The following is a 16,646-nucleotide window of genomic DNA, read 5'->3' as shown; positions in this document are numbered from 1 at the left end:
TTCTCACACTCATGGTATTGTATCTATAAGTTTTTCTAATCCCTTTGAACTTCTCGCCGACTTCTCATGTTGGTTTTTTGGTTCTTGATTTTCCTTCCATGCCCCTCTAATGGCATCGTTCTACTATTCGGTAGGATGGGAAGCTCTTAGATTTTGCTTATTTTTTGAGTGCTTATCATTGGATTAAGGAAATTGGGGTGTCAATGAGCTCTGTGGCACGGACAAATAACACGAAGGTAAGTATCGAATGCTTGTGCTTTCCTATTTCTTGCTTTCCTCAATTGCTTTTTTTCCTTTTTCTTTTTTTTCCCCAATTTTGATTTTTATGCGTACTTGTGGGAGAGACATGAATCATTTCAAACTTGATGGTTTCGTCTATTTAGCCTCTCTATTTGGTAAATTGAATTTGGGCAATGACTGTAACTCGGAAAGATCAAGTGTTGATGGAATTTATGGAAGGTACACCAAGTGTTTGCTTTAAGTACTGAATGAAAAAAATTGCATAAATTTTAGATTTTTTTTTTTTGTTTGTCTTCAACTTGGTTTGTTTAAATTTATATATGTTAGATTAAGATTTAGGTAAGTTTGAAATCATGTTGCACTGTTTTAAACTCAAATAAAGTATGTTAATTTAGTTTTTAACATGATTTTAGCTTGTTGTTTGTAGTTTGTTTCTAGCTTGAGCTAATCATAGGAGAATTATTGGTTTTAGTTGATATTGTATAATATTATCGCTCTTAAACATTCTCTTAATATATGTTGATTAAGTTATTTGAACTATATATTGTAAACCTAAACATTGTGTTTGTTGTTTAGATTTCTAGGACGTTGTTCGTTATTTGTTCAAGGCAGTAGATATTCGAATTAAAAATTGTGGGCTTCAATCTAGATAAGTAGTTTCTACATCCATACCAAAATACATATTTGATTATTGTGGTTTAAAGTATATTTTGTATCATTCTAGTCTTGTTGAAAGTGTTTTCTATGATTTAAAACTCCACTTTTGTTAATAATAAGTGTAATGACGATACCTACAACTATTACTAATAAATGTAATAAGTGTAATGCTCTTATATAAAATTATACCATGGTGGAAAGGTTTACAGACATTTTGAGTTCAATATGACCTTGCCATCACCACAAGCCCAAGAATAACGGACAATAGATTAGCTCAAGTATTTGTAAGGTGCTTTTATTTAGTTCTTGTAATTAAGGTTGGAGGATGGAAATTAGCAAGAACTCTTTACAGTATGTTTATTAGAGTTAGGATCCTGTATTACTTTGAATTCTACTTGTGGGTGTGCCCTCTTGATTTTGTTTATTTGAGTTCTAAATCGATTTAAGTTGTTAGTCGTACTGAAAGTTTTAGGTTCAAATTGTTAACATTTTGATATGTCTGAAGATCATGTTGATCTAGAAGGTTGGAGTTAGTTTCAAATATTTGTTTAAAGGTGAATGCTCAGCTCCGACGTACAATTTAGTCATAAATGGAGCAATTTAAAGGTGAATGCTCAACTCCAACATCACAAAAAGGTGAATATGATGTTAAAGGTGAGTTCTTTTGTTTCTAATTTGGGGTTTTTGTTTGATTCTAATTGTTGAGTGAATAGGCCATGATGGGACAAGTTATTTCTTTATCGTTCTAAATAGTTATAATGGAAGTTTTCAAAGAAAACATTAATCTTTTGGATAGATATGTTAGCTTTAGATTAGTTTCAACTACCTATGTATGCCTATGGGGATTTAAGGAGAATATTGAAATGACGTTTTTAAGGAAGATTAATTTTTTGGATAGGTTAGCTTCAGACTCGTTTCAATTATCTAAATATGGTTTATGAAGAATATTGAAATTACGTTTTCAAAGAAAGAATATCCGTGTATGAACAAACTGGAAAAAGACAAGAATTATAACATCTTTTGGATTCAATGGTAGTATTCTAAAATATGTGAGAACATTTCTAAAATGTTAATTGTCTACATTACCCACAATTTGCCTTCTAATCTCAAGTATAAAAATGAAGTTTGAAGATGGATGCATTTCTGTGCCTAAGCGCCTTAATGCAAAGGCAACCTGCATTAATCTTACTTTGAGGCACGATCTAGTTGGCTGATTTTAAAGTTAATACCGGATTGTTGTAGAAATGTCCTTCATATTGTTCAAGTGGTTGTATCTTTAGAGTGGACGACCATTAGTTTTGGTATGTATTTTTCTCAATTATAAGGAAGACGTATTTGTTTTATTCTGACAATTTGGAGAAAGTTTCCTTTGTGTTGTGGCTTGACTGGTAGCTGACTCATTTGTGTACTGTAGAATATTAACAAAGTTGATTATGAAAGAGAGGTACACCTTTTCTTTCTTTCCTGTATTGTAGAATATTAAGTTGCATTCCTTGGATTTGACTTCAGGATGCTCTTATTTCTTAGTAAGCTTCGAACGTATACATATCTTTCTTACTAGCTTTCGATAATAGTGGTTGCACTTTCAATTTCTTACTTGTTTTTTACCTTATGCATAATCAAGATTGATTAGATTAGAGTGTGCAGTATTTTTTTTCCTGAAAGTGGTTGAATATTTATTATTTCTTTTGCCATATGCAATATTTTTCTCTTTAGATTGGCATGTTTATTCCTTTTCCTTTCTTTCTGTTTCTTACAAATGGAGAATAAAGATCTATTGAGCAAGAAAATTTTATTTTTTAGGCTCCTCTTGGATGTAAATTGATTATCATATACAAGCATGAATCTTAAACGAGCTTATTAGCTTCTATTCATATATGAACTTGTGCTTAGCACAAGTTTCTCCTCTACGAGACTAACTTATATAAAGAAAATCCTTTTATCATAGATAAAGATTAATATATCTATATACTATAGTATATTTTAAGAGAGTTCCATTGTAAAAGTAGATACATCTAAATAGTTAGTAGTCTTTTTCTTTAACAAACGTCTTGTGTGCATCTATTCAAATGAAATAGTAAAGTCCCAACTCTAAGGGTGCCTTTTTCGGTCTTTGTGGCTATCCTCTCATGACATTAGATGCTCTCTGTCATGTTAAACATTATATCTTCTGCTACAGTGATACTTATTTTTTGATAATTGGGTAAAGTAGATTCAATTTATCTCTCCATTTAACTAGGGTTGGAATTGGTACCTTGTGTTGTCATACTCTAAATTTTCATTTTGTTTTCTTACTAGGTTTTGCAAGAATCCATTGGAGCAGTGAAGCCATATTAGAGCAACTGATTGATTTATAGGCCTTTTTGTAGGTTTGGTAGCAAAATTTTTGTTGAATGTACTTATTTAAATAACTTCTGGGTACCTAAACATGTATGTTTATTCTATCATTGTACAAACCATTTACCAACAATTGTACAAATATTACAAAGTGTATGTTAACGTGTATATATTAAAGCGTTGAATGTTTGTATTCATATGGGTGTGTTGTATAGTACTTTGTGCTTGAACTGGTATGTGTAATTGCAAGGTGACAAAAAAAAACAGGGACTGTGAAAAAATAGGACAAGAAAGAAGAAACAAATGTAATAATAGAGAAGTATATGACATTTGAATTTTGAAAAAAAAAACTATCAAGGAAAAGGTATTATTGACATTCAATTAAAGTTATGCTAGGTGAAATGGTGATAGTTAATCATTGTCATAAAATATAAATAATGACATTTATTATCTGTTAATAATACTGGATATGTGAAATTTATTTTCTTTCATAAAATATAAATAATGACATTTATTATTTGTTAACAATAAGAGATATCTGACATTTATTTTCTGTCATGAAAAACACTTATTGTGAAAAACATTTATTTATCAAACTGTCATAACAGACTTTCCATGATTGTCGGAACAATGACTAAAATTAATTGTCACGAATTTTAAATATGACAGAGTTTAACTGTCATCGTAGGCCAATTTTCTAGTAGTGAAAGTAGATTTGAACATTTCAAACTACAACTAATATAAATAAGTCTCATTACCCTTTACGAGCTAGGAAGGGGACTTAAGGGCCCTACAGACCAAAAGCTACAGCGATATGAGATTAATTAGTTAAACTCATTAATCACATTAATCAATATTTGTTAACTGTGTATACATTCTACTAAAGACTCATAGCTAAACTCTTCTCATTATATATATATTTTTATGTCTACGGATATAAACCAATACCAATAAGTTAGTCCTTCACAAGTATTTGTAACACCAGCTGGGTCAAATTATCGTTTTACCCCTGGGCTACTTCTAGTGTCCTTAAATACCAATGCTCCTCTAATGAACAACCTGTTTATGGTCCAAATACTAAACAAAAACCTCTCTCGTGCCATAGAGAGGGTAAGACCCTTTGTCAAGTTTCGGAGACACCATTTAAAGGGATACTCATCTACTTACCCTAAAGTCGAGAAAGAGTGAATTCCATCTTATGTGATTATGTTTCCAACTCCCCACTCGGTCTTGTCCTCAAAATGATAAGCATATTGAGTCGATAATGTGGTCACTCTCACCCATACAAATCAAAGAACAATTCCTTGCAAACAAGAGTTCATAATACACTCAAAATTAAGACTAAGTTACACAGGTCATCTTAATGAAATAGAAATCCAACTAGTTAACGGAGTTACAGTGGTTACTATTTCGTGGTCCGGTCTTATGAAAACTCATTGCATAGGATACTCTCACTCGCATGTCACCTACACGAACACGTTGGATCATTGCGTTTATATCAAATACAAAGTGAATCGTATTGATAGTGTTACCAAGATAAGGTACCCAACTTTATCCCTATACTATAGACCCTTTAAAATGTATCTCGAACATTGATCCCTGTATGTCTCTACATACTGTTCAAGACTCATCAAACAGCTTTGGATGTTAGTTTATTAGATTTAGTTTATTAAGAAAAAAGTAATAATATAATCAATAACACTTATTGAAATTATAATAATAATACTTTATTAATAACGGTTAATGAATTATATTTACTATCTACAAGTTTTAGGAAATAAACCTAACAAAACTCCCCTTAAGAAGCGTTGTTTAACGATTCAATTATACTTACTTAGAAAATTTATCAAAGCATTTGGGAGTGCTCCCCTTTGTTTAATTTTCAAATGATCGAATACCACTATGTTTTTAGTCTCTCTTGTTTTTTTTCTTAAGCTTTTTGGTTAAATTTAATATAATATCTAATACTTTCTTTCACTTGCTGGCTTGAAATTTGAATAATAGTTAAGCAAGTGGAAATGTATATTAATTGAGGGGGAAACAGCATTTGCAACTTAGGGCATCCTGAAGCAACCTGCTTTGACACCATCTTAAATCATCAATTGACCCAAAAGCAAGTTGCCTTCCATAATATTAATCTACTTAGGATAGTACTTCTGTTAATGAACATGAAAATGAACTTATTAATCATCTACTTGGGATAATATTCTCGTTAATGAACATCAAAATGGACTTATTATTAATCTAGTTGGGATACTATTTAGTGAGTCTAACACAAAATTTAAAGGATAAATAAAACCATATAAGAGAGACATTTCTCATTCCTCGTTCAGATTTCTAAACTTTCTAACGAATTTTAAATAATAATAAATAAGAACTTCTCTAAGATATCTAAGTTTTTCTTTCAAAAGTTTTAATTTTAATTTCACATGCCTAAGCATTGCACACATATAAAAGGAAAGAAAATTTTCATAAATATAAAAAAATTGTAAAATATTTATGGCTTGTGTAACAAAGCCCATATAGTTAGTCAATTTTTAAATATTCCATGAAGCCGATAAAATATTTTCATAATTTTCATATTTTCCTTTGAATATTGCGGATGATTTGTCACTTCTCTTTCTTCTTCTTCTTTGCGATTTATTCTTCCTTTCCAGATTTCTTCATCTTTTCTTCCAGATTTTCTTTCTTATACTTTGAAACAATTTATTGTTTTGTTTAAATCTCCTATTTCATCTTCACCATTTTCGACAAGATTCTTTGAAACCTTCATCTTTCTCATATTCAAGAATATTAATATCGTTTAAATATCATTTTGACATGATATAAATGATTGTTTACCATTGTCAACACGATGATTTAAATTGAAAACCATTTTTCTATTGTTTAAAAAGAACTACACGATCGTTTAAATATCATATTGATATGACCTAAACTATCATTTACATTTACTATAGTCAACACAATCGTTTAGCATGGTCAACATGATCGTTAGATTTGAAGTTTTTAACGATCATTTGCATTATAATTGGATTATATGATCACTTACCATAGTCAACATGATCGTTTTTCATGATCAGCACGATCGTTTGCAATTGGTCAACACAATCATTAAATTTGAAATTTTTTTCCCCAAGTTAAAAAGGAACTAAACGATCATGTATCATGACTATAGTACACGATCATTTAGAAGAAAATTACTTGAGCACGTGAGTAGTCAATTAATCACGTGTTGATTGGCTATTTTTTGTATTTTTCATTGTGGACTTTAGGCTTTTTTTCGTTTTCAGAAATGTTCTTATATAAATATTTTACTAGTTTATTATATTTTTAAAAAGCCCCTAATTTTTATGTCATTTAAAATTGATTTTGAATTATCAAAATTACAAAAAAAAAAATTTAACCATTCCAAAATTACATCAAAACATGTCTTTCATAAAATTTATTCTTAAAACTCATTTGAAAAAAAAAATAATTTAAAATACACTTCAAATGTTATTTAAATAGTTTTCAAACAATCTAATTTTTTTTCGACATACCTGAATTCACTTAAAATACATTTAGCATAGAAAAAGATATGCATTTTGATACTCCTTTTTTGTCCACATACCCTCCTCCAAATTCAAGAAGATTGAATCCAAAATTAGAAGATGATTGTGTCCAAAATGGTAAGAAAGAAAGAAGTGACGAGTATTAGCTAGAAAGGCAGGTAAAGGGCATAAGAGGAAGGGGCATTGACAAACAACATTAATTAGATGTTTGTATGATAGTGAAAGAGCAACCTACATGTCTCTGTCTTGTTAATATTTTGTTCATCCCTTATAAGGAACAAATGGAACCACCTTCTGGGCTCTGCAATATCACCAGTTGTAATAAGTAAGTTGTAACTTCCACTTTCTCTTCTTTACATTCCCTACATTCCTCATTTATATACTCCTCTTTCTTCTCCACTTTCCTTCATCCCTCTCCGCTGTTGCCTTCTTTCAGTTACATCTATTCATCCCTTTTAATCGTTTGATTATCTGATGCATAAATGCAATTGCATTCTTGTGATCTTTACTTTTTATGGCTGTTTCTCCTAACAAGGAATTCAGAAATTGATGTGCATTTTTGCTTTTTTTTGTGGCTCAATTGGTTTACTCCTCTCGAGAAACTAATTTCATGGCATTTGTGAATTTCAGGGACAACCACATAAAGAGATGGAACTTCATATGATTTTCTTGTTTTGTATTTGGCTGATGCTGCTGTGCTCTTCACCAGTATGTGCGAGAACTGCTGCTAAGCCTCCTGCAGTTGGTCCGATTCCTGCACCAGTACCAGCCCCGGCACCTGCACCAGCTGGCGATCATGTCAACCTCGCTGATTTGCTTACAGTAGCAGGTCCCTTCCACAAGTTCCTTGGCTACCTTGAATCTACCAAAGTCATTGAGACCTTCCAAAAGCAAGCCAACGATTCTGAAGAGGGAATTACTATATTTGTACCAAAAGATACTGCATTTTCATCTCTTAAGAAACCTTCTCTGTCCAATCTCACCAAGGACCAGCTCAAGTCACTGTTACTCTTTCATGGCTTACCACATTACTACACTTTAGCTGATTTCAACAAACTAAGCCAAAAGAGTCCGATTACAACATTTGCCGGTGAGCAGTACATTTTGAATTTTACTGATGCATCTGGTACTATCCACATAAGCTCAGGTTGGACCAACACAAAAGTGACTAGTAGCGTGCTTTCAACCGATCCTGTTGCAGTTTACCAAGTCGATCACGTACTCCTTCCAGAAGCAATCTTTGGAACTGATTTCCCTCCTGCCCCAGCTCCAGTACCGAGCCCTGACGTTGCTCCTGCTGCTGATACTCCATCTGCTAAGACTGAGGGCAGTGTTTCTCCATCATCGACGGAGTCACCATCTTCTTCCTTTAGGGTTGCTGGAGGGGTACTCTGGATCCAGTTGGTTATAGCAATTTCAGGTGGACAGCTCCTATTTTAGTGAGGAAGGATAAAGAAGGATAAAGATGAACTATTTTCGTTACAATTTGTGTCTGTGTTTCAATTTTGTTCAATGCAATGTTGTGAAGCTAGTACGTTCCAATTCTTCAATTCAATGGCGTACAAAGGTTTTGTTAGTTCCATATTGCTCAGAGTATGAATGATGAAAGCTTAATCTTCATTTCCTAAGACAAGTTTTAAACGGTAAAGAGAGAGAGTTAAACAATGAACAAATAAACATTTATTATAACACAAGCTTTTTGTAATATATTACAAAAAATTGAAATTTCTAAAAGTAAATCTGTGGTTCAATGATGGAGCAAATAAAGTTACAAAACCCCAAACTAAATTATCCTGGGACATTAGTGTGACAGCCTGAAAAAACAATGAGACAATCCAAAATTCTCTTTTCAATCTATACTAGATAGGAGAGGTACCAGTTTCATCAGACTTTTCTTGTTCAGCTATGATCATTAGCATTTCAAGACGCTTATCAAAAAGTAGAGCACTTTCATCTCTCTTATCAAGTTCAGCAGCCTCAGCTTCAAGCCATTTTTCTCGTAGATCATCGAGAAGGTTGCCTTGATCTGTATTAACTGCAGCTCCTGGAGCGCTCGGAACTGTTGTACGGAGCGACGAATCCCCAGAGGGTGGAGGGAGTGTCAATAGCATCTCTCTAAATTCTCGGGTATCAGCAAATGTCTCAAAATTACAAGCTATTGTATCCAAACAATACTCGCGAATCTTGATAACGCCATACCTGGAAGGTGAAAACCACTAAGAACGTGTAAATGTTTCAGTCAATTGTTACTCTACTAATAGCTAAAACTCATGGGATTACTTCAGCATCAGAAAGATGTAGCTTTTACAGTTTAAAAGTCAGCTATGCAAGAGCTTATGAATTCTACAAAATTGAAGGCACTTGAGAAGGATTGACATGAAAAATATTGACGTACATGTCAGACAGTATTAGCCATTGGCACAGTTCTGCTGGAGGAACCATTTCCAATTGTGGCAGCAAAGCATCAGCTACAGCTCGCTTAAGAGGGAATAAAAGATATCGTGAAGCAGCATCGAACATTTCTTCTGCCTACTCAATTGATAACAAAGAACTTAGAAGTAGAAATATCAAGAATTTGCAAGTAGTTCTAATTGGCATTAAAAATATACCTGATCAGGATCTATATCCTTCAAACAATCTGTGTACCTGAACCAACCAACAAATATATTTAGAACTAGTGGACAGGGATCACAGCTGATTTTGAAGACTCATTGAAGGATTCTGCTTAAAACAGCAGAGGAAATCTCCAACCGCAGTGAACTAAAAAGGATGGGAAAGATCAGAACTTACATATACTCTATCATTTTTTCAAATGCTTCCATGCTCAAATCATGTTCTTCGAGAAATGGAAGAGTATGAACTGCAATTTCATTTTTTCCTTCGCCAAAATCCTTTATGCGAGATATTCTTGCCTTAAAGTACTCTGATCTTGATGCTAAAACTACTTTGTGACAGCGGAAAAACTTTTTATCGACCCGAACACAAATATCTGCAAGATCATCCATATGATCATTGATCTGCATTTTACTAGCAAGTAAATGTAAATCATTAGAATCACAATCTTGTCCAAGTTCCGTAGTTGAGTTGGCTAGAGCGATCTGAAGCATCCGTCGTAATGCTGCTGGAAGACGGTCTTCTTCAGGAAGGGAAACACCCTGTAAGATGAATCGCTTCACTGAGTTGTCAACATCACCCAAAGCTTTATATTGGGCATACTTTTGGTGAACCAATTCTTTCTCAAGAATTCTGAGCAACGAATCGCATTTGCATACTTTACAAATTCTGATAAGGTCTTCCATATCATCTACGGCAACTTCCAGTCTATCGGAATAAAAGAAGTGAAGGAGACAGTATAGAGCTGAATAAGATAGCTTTTCCTTTGAGAATCTAACTTCCTTGCGATCTTTCCAGTCAACTTGAAACTTCCTCTTAAAGAAAGGAGACCGAGCACTTAGGATAACTCGATGAGCTTCAATCGGCCTGCCTTGAATGATAAACGAAACGTCGGGAGGGAAGAACTCATAGTTGGAATCCGAATTGAAAGGAACGCCTGCTTGATTGTCATCACATAAGCATTGGCAAATAGAAAGAGGAAATGAAAACCAGGTAAATTGCAGTTGGCTGGTAGACAGACAGTAAACAATAACTCCTGTAGTGGATTAACATATGAAACATGATCTAATTGTTCATTTTCTATAAACTAGAACAGATAAGAAACAATTTTTCAAAAAAGAAACAAAAACAGATGAGAAACAGTGGCAGGGAAAACTCACTAGACTGAGAAAAGGCACCCATAACTCCTCAATGGTTGGATTCATCGATTGAACTTTCATAGACTATCAAAGCTAAATGTGAAGAAAGGAACAAAAAACCAAACCCCTCATGGAAAAACATTGGATGTCTAATTACCTAGTAGTTTACAAAATAGAATCAATATAGTCAAGAGCTTGGAACCAGAACATAAAACTTTACCTGAAAGATGATGAAAGCTCTCCACCTGCTCTAAATAAGCCCTATTACCCCCACAGCCCAAGAAAGTTTCTCGCAACGCAGTCTGCAATGGGCCGAGCGGCGGCGGTCGGGCTTCAAATGCCTTCAGAAGCTTCCGGACCTTCAAATTAAGCGCAGCATAATGACACCTATCGCCATCAAATGTGTGTTCCGAACATATAGCGCCGCTCTCGAGCAACATTCTAGCAGCGTCAAGATGTCCCGCCAAGCAGGCATAGTAAAGAGCGACAGAGTCCCACTGGTCGCGAGCGTTGACATTAACGCCGGATTCAAGCAGGTAGCGAAGGCGGTCGACATCTCCGGCACGAGAAGCAGAGAAAATATCGCCGTTTGGGACCTTTTTCAGGGGAAGAGACGACCCAAAATCAGAAGGGTCGAGATCGATTCCGTAAAGGTCAGGGTCGAGGTCCAAAGTCCAAGGATTATTGCGCCTTGGGGGCATTGGCTCAGTTCAGACTACGAAATCGGGCACTCCAGTTCAAAGAACTTTAAAACGGCTTTGAAGGGTTTTCTGGGGTTTAAGTAATTCCCAAAAGTTTGCCATTAGAGACACAGAAACTACTCGATTCTTCTTCTTTTCTTCGTTGTTCTCCCTCGCTTTTTATTGTCAAAGAGTAAAGACAATGGAAACAGCGATTGTTCAAGAATAAGGGGCTGAAACTCGTTACAAAGATTGCACTTTTAGAAGTCTGGATAACTAAAAACACAAGGAAGTTCGGAATACTCGGTTTGTTATCATTCTTTGGCATATTTTCCCAACTATTTCACTACCCTTTTGATCAGTTTTCTTCATACTTTTTCTTGTTTGACGGAAACTACTCCCTCATTTTTAGTTATTTCCATGATCCCATGTTGAATTTGGAATTCTATGTTCCTCCCTTGCACTAGAGGTTTTCCCCCAAATAGAATGGTATGAGCTGAGTTGTGAAACTAAGCTTGGAAAATAAATAAAAATCTGATTCGATTGAGAGATTACTCATTAAATCAGAACAGAAATTATAGAGCAAGGGAAACCCACAATGCTCTCTCTGTCAAGCAGTGTAATTAACAATATATAAAAAGTATTAACAGCGTTGGTAATTTACATTTTATAAAGCTACAAACACCATCGAAAAACAGATGCTCTCTTGGTTTTTTTTTTTTTTTTTCCTTTTGGTTTTACTTTACTCTCTCTCAGGCAGGGAAGCAAAGTCGTGTATAGCTATAATGTTACAGTTTGATCAGGCTTGATAGGTTGGAATGGAAGGGATCTTATTTGTCATCCGCTTTAAGGGAATTTAATCGCCTCAATCTCTGATCAAGCTCTGCCATAACTGCTGGTTCTTGCTTTTTCCTTTGCTTCGATATAGTGTTGGTAGTCATTGATCCAATTTTGTCATATGCTACCTGCAAGTTCACAATCCAAAAGCTTTCTTCAAACTTTCATTCAAAAAGCTGTGGACTAAACCAAATGTACTTCGATTTACTATCCATATTTTAAATAACATTTTCAATATGTAGATACATGAATTGACAAGTCAAAGTTTGAAACCATGGTATGCAGGTGTCTACAACAATGTCGAGATGAAACTTTCAAAGATGCTAATGTAAAGACTGTTACCGTCAGTAGATCATCAGGATCGAATAGGTAATGTGTGGTCTTCTGTAGAATATTAATCACATCTCCCACATGATGAGTTAGAAGCAACTCCCCTTCCTTCATCTGAAACCGCAAAAATAGATATATACGAAGTGTTCAAGATCAAGTGTGGCAGCTGATCTGGTTTAAAACAAACGGTGAAAACAGATAGTCTTTATCTACCATCAATAGATTACAAATGCCAAGCTTTTACAGATTGATCTGATTTACAGCAAACTGTCAAAATAGATAGTCTCTAACATCTATAGATTATAAATTCCAAACAGTTACCTTAAAGATAGCCAAAGCCACATGAAACAGAACTTTTGCTCCCTCATAGAAAAGGACGTCCCAAACACGTAGAGTCGTCTGCAAAAAAGATCCAAACATGTATATGTTGCAGTCCCTTCACTAATAAAAAACATAGTCTAGCGAGTTTTCTAATACAAATATCTATGCATATATACACATCAGATATACTTGTACAATGTTCAGCTGTTTTTGGTACTATTGCTCATCAAAAAGATGGATAATGTTGAATGAAGACTTTCAAGTTTGGGTTCCATTTGGTCAGAACCAGGGTATTTCCCGTTATTCCATATTGTTACAGCTAAAGAGGTATACAATCTACATTTTCTAGTATTTGAATGCTTAAGAATTAAGTGGTTTGACATCGTGTGGAATTTTGTTTGTTATGTTAAAGGAAAATCAAGCATGGGCACCCAGGGAGCATAGTTCTAACCTCAGAAGGTAGGCTCTTAGAGAAAAGACACAGGAACCACTCAGTGGCGACAAGGGAGACATCAAAATCCAATGCTTCCAGATGGGCAGCTATCCTGCATTTGCTCTCCAATTTATCAAAATGTTTGTACTCATCAGACAATAAATGAATGTCAAAACAAAGTAAGGCACCTGGGACACTTTTTGGTAAGTAAATCTTTGAACACCCTTTGCTCGACATGACATCCAGACAAGTTGGTCGTGTAACAGTCACTAACTAAAACATTTTCTAAGAGGACAGCTAGCATCCAAAAAGCATCTTCTTCTGTTTTCATCACGAGCAATAACAATGCAGCAACATAGTTTAAGCCCTGCACAAAAATTGAATTAATTCCGAAGTCTGCTATAAATTACAGGTCTAATTCAGCGCTACAAGAGGGTCAATACCAATGGTATGTGATAACCATATCTTTTACCAAATAGCAAATAGAAATCGTTTCCAGACTCTGAATCAATATTCTAGAGCAACAAAAGGATGAAGAGGACGGAAATAGAAGGAGAGAGAGAGAGAGAGAGAGAGAGAGAGAGAGAGATGAATTAAGAATGGATAGAACACTGCAGCAACTGATGAGAAACAGAGTTGAATTCCAGTTTTAGACTGAGAAGAAAAGATTTGGAATGTAGCATTAAAGTAAATGGGGAAAAACCTGTCCCAAAATTAACCAAGTTACTGAGCAATTGTTATGTTCGAGAAAAGGAGGAGAAAGAAAACCCACCTGACAGTATCCAACATCAGAGTCACGAAAGGAATACCCAACAAGAACACGTCGAAGAGCAGCGTGACCCTCTGGAGTGTCTAACCAAGGATGACCAGGAAAAGTACGGGGCAAGTCCTGCATGTGTATAAGAAGACAATAGAACAAGCTGAAGAGAATATAAGCAACATAAAATAAAGTGAGGAACCTCCATTCAGATATACTAAGAGAGAAATTATACTAGATACCATCCGCACCTAAGGCTTTCCAATGATTGTACCCATTATAAATGAACAAAGGATAAACTAAATCACAATGAGAACATGCATCTTATGGTTACAAGAACAAATGAATAACACAAAGAAATACACACACACACACATACTGAAACTATGCATCACAAAAATAGCCACCAAGAACAATTACTGACATACAACTTATTACCATCCAAATATTATGAGAGTCAATCACAATCAAGATCATTAACGCTAAATTTGTATCACATCCACCTAAGGAGCAATTTTAACTCCAGATCCCATCTGCACCATTTATTGTCTCATCAAGTTTAGCATATTAAGTAGATCAAAAACAATTGAGGTCCCTTAACAACTCAAATATTTAATCGAAAGCTAAATCACAAAAAGATGCACCCCTCCTTGTGGTCAAGATGAAATGCAATTCTGAAATTCATGGTCAGTAAGAATCAAAAACTCACACAAATAAAAGCATACAATATCGTTATGAGAACCTATAAACAGGATTACGCAGCAAACATGGATTGGCTAATGGATGAGATTCAAACTTCTAAAAGGAAGAACCTAATTGAAGTTGCAAAGTGCATAGTGATCCAAAATCAAGGATCATTAAAAAGAACATACATGATCAATCTGCCTAGTGGCCGGCGTGACTTTCCCTTCAACAGCCTTGGTCAAATCATTGTAATAGCTGTCAGGAACAGTGGATTTCTTCTTGGCAGCTCCAGATAAGGAGAACCAAACCTTGGGACGAAGAACAGGTGGGATACCTTTCCTAATCAACTTCTTCAAAGTGATGGCATTAGCAAGCGTTGATAGTTTGAGGGAGGATTTGAGGGCGATCCCTTCAGAAACAGAGGGTTCTAAGTACCAATTAGCGCCTTTGCTAGCCTCCAAAGCCCACCAAACACGACCCTGTTGCCTAACCTTTTCCCTAACTTCATTCAATATATTAACATCGTCCACATTGCCTTCCACTGTAAACCCATATAGATCTTGAAACTTAACTGTAATATTTGCCCTTCTCGCATGGATACTCGGCCTTAGAATTGGAATCTGAGCTTGCAATTCTAAAGCAATATCTCTTTTGCTTTGAGTCCCAAACATTTCTTGGTGGGGTTAATCTAAATTAGATCAAGAAATCAAAAAAAAAAAAAAAAGAAAAGGATTTCGTGATTTTGGTTCTTTAATATCAAAAGGGTTGAATGATTTCGTCAGATAAAGAAACTCCACCAGCTTCAAACCATGAGAATTGGTCTAATTTGGAGCTTTAGAAAGGCTGCGTACCTGAGTTTCACAAAAATGGGTCTTATCCCCAGGACTTCCACGGAGAAAATCTACAACTACACAAGAAGAAATGTTCTCCAAAAACTCCCCACCATTGCCATCAAATCCGCCATTAAAAAAAATTCAATTAATTTATTGCCTTCTGGAGTCGGCTCTTACATTAATTAAAATTATAAAAAGAAGAAAAAAGAAAAATGGGAAGAAATCGATTCTTCCCAAAAAGAAAATTACAAAGGCAGAGACAATCAGGTAAAAAACGAAACCAGGAAACACAAAGTAGAGAATCTATATGGTGATTATAGCAGAGAGGATGAAGGGTTGGGATTGAGTGACATAAAAAAATGAATTAAAAATCATTTTCGGAATGGGGATGTCAAAAATGGAGGGGTTGGAGCCGTTGAAAGGGCACAAGAAAGTCGGGAGTTTTAGGGGAAATAAAAGCTTAGAACAAATGGAAAGCAAAGGAAAGAGATAGGGTCTCTGCCTCAGCCTGTGAGGTGGGTTTTGAAATTAACCAAAAGGAGAGGAAAAAAGAAATTAAATTTATCAAACTAACAAACAAAAAAAACAAGCCAAGGGAGGAAAAAGTCTAAATAGTGTCGAGTTCATTTGAGTTTTGAATATTATTAAATGGGAAAAAAAAAGGATTTTTAATTAGAATATTCATATATACTGTTTTTTAAAAAAGAAATAAAAATGTAACGTTGTAAACCGAAAGGGAAATGTACAGATTTTTAGTTTAATGATTATTTTGAAAAGAAAAGAAAAGAAAAAAAGAAAAAAAAAAAAAAAAAAAAAAAGAGAAACGGAGAGAGTGATGGACATGATGGGATTAGTTTTAATTTACTTTTTATTTTAATTTTAGAAACTTCCCCCCCCAAAATAATAATATTAATGATGAAGAATAATTTCCATATTTTGAGTAATGTCCAAAATATCCTCAACGACGATGTAAGAGATAGGCTATAGAATCAGGCCGCTTCACGGAGTATTTCCATTTCCTATCAAAATTTGAGACCTTTGATGACAATCGTCGATTTGCTTTACCAACATGGCTTTTATTTATTGGTCTTATGTATTCTGTTAGAAGTCACAAAGGTGTTTTTAAAATTAAACCCAAAGTTTAAGAATCAAGGAGTCATCTTGGGATAAAGGATAAGTTATTATAGTTTTAAATTACTATACTTAGATTATAATAGTTTGTATTTTTGCGTAC

General features: G+C 34.6%; 2 protein-coding genes across 6 annotated transcripts; both read right to left on the bottom strand.

Annotated features, from left to right (window-relative positions):
• Positions 1–6,964: 6,964 nt before the first annotated feature.
• LOC103496025 (BTB/POZ domain-containing protein At2g04740) lies at positions 6,965–11,648 on the bottom strand. 3 transcript variants are annotated; one of them, XM_008457740.3, is made up of 6 exons: positions 10,758–11,648; positions 9,576–10,335; positions 9,395–9,431; positions 9,181–9,314; positions 8,662–8,984; positions 6,965–8,409 (listed from the first exon to the last, which is right to left on the bottom strand). In XM_008457740.3, the coding sequence occupies exons 1-6, from the start codon at positions 11,236–11,238 to the stop codon at positions 8,396–8,398; spliced, it is 1,749 nt and encodes a 582-aa protein (XP_008455962.2). In that variant the 5' UTR covers positions 11,239–11,648; the 3' UTR covers positions 6,965–8,395. The 3 variants fall into 3 exon arrangements, with proteins under 3 accessions (XP_008455962.2, XP_050935554.1, XP_008455961.2); XM_051079597.1 differs by having other exon boundaries at positions 6,965–8,176; XM_008457739.3 differs by lacking the exon at positions 6,965–8,409 and having other exon boundaries at positions 8,443–8,984.
• A 92-nt stretch (positions 11,649–11,740) lies between these two features.
• Positions 11,741–15,974, bottom strand: LOC103496045 (uncharacterized). 3 transcript variants are annotated; one of them, XM_051079599.1, is made up of 8 exons: positions 15,431–15,955; positions 14,768–15,267; positions 13,911–14,027; positions 13,327–13,505; positions 13,157–13,250; positions 12,706–12,783; positions 12,397–12,498; positions 11,741–12,182 (listed from the first exon to the last, which is right to left on the bottom strand). In XM_051079599.1, exons 2-8 carry the CDS (start codon positions 15,248–15,250, stop codon positions 12,048–12,050), a joined length of 1,188 nt encoding a protein of 395 aa, XP_050935556.1. In that variant the 5' UTR covers positions 15,251–15,267; positions 15,431–15,955; the 3' UTR covers positions 11,741–12,047. The 3 variants fall into 3 exon arrangements, with proteins under 3 accessions (XP_050935556.1, XP_050935555.1, XP_050935557.1); XM_051079598.1 differs by having other exon boundaries at positions 14,768–15,974; XM_051079600.1 differs by lacking the exon at positions 11,741–12,182 and having other exon boundaries at positions 12,397–12,555; positions 14,768–15,963.
• Between the last annotated feature and the right edge of the window lie 672 nt (positions 15,975–16,646).

Source organism: Cucumis melo, chromosome 11, assembly GCF_025177605.1.
Source record: "Cucumis melo cultivar AY chromosome 11, USDA_Cmelo_AY_1.0, whole genome shotgun sequence".
Taxonomy (NCBI): Eukaryota; Viridiplantae; Streptophyta; class Magnoliopsida; order Cucurbitales; family Cucurbitaceae; genus Cucumis; species Cucumis melo.
The sequence above is the reverse complement of the archived record's forward strand: the minus strand, read 5'-3'. Positions and strand labels throughout refer to the sequence as shown.

What these genes read in the sequence shown, in the direction of transcription:
- LOC103496025 (XM_051079597.1), bottom strand. Translation starts at nt 11,238, where the DNA reads ATGCCCCCAAGGCGCAATAATCCTTGGACTTTGGACCTCGACCCTGAC. An exon ending in AGGATATAGATCCTGATCAG is followed by an intron (nt 9,315 to 9,394) that starts GTATATTTTTAA and finishes TCAATTGAGTAG; the next exon opens with GCAGAAGAAATGTTCGATGC. An exon ending in TGGCTAATACTGTCTGACAT is followed by an intron (nt 8,985 to 9,180) that starts GTACGTCAATAT and finishes TTCACCTTCCAG; the next exon opens with GTATGGCGTTATCAAGATTC.
- LOC103496045 (XM_051079598.1), bottom strand. Translation starts at nt 15,250, where the DNA reads ATGTTTGGGACTCAAAGCAAAAGAGATATTGCTTTAGAATTGCAAGCT. An exon ending in CTTACCAAAAAGTGTCCCAG is followed by an intron (nt 13,251 to 13,326) that starts GTGCCTTACTTT and finishes GAGCAAATGCAG; the next exon opens with GATAGCTGCCCATCTGGAAG. An exon ending in ATCCTGATGATCTACTGACG is followed by an intron (nt 12,183 to 12,396) that starts GTAACAGTCTTT and finishes GTGAACTTGCAG; the next exon opens with GTAGCATATGACAAAATTGG.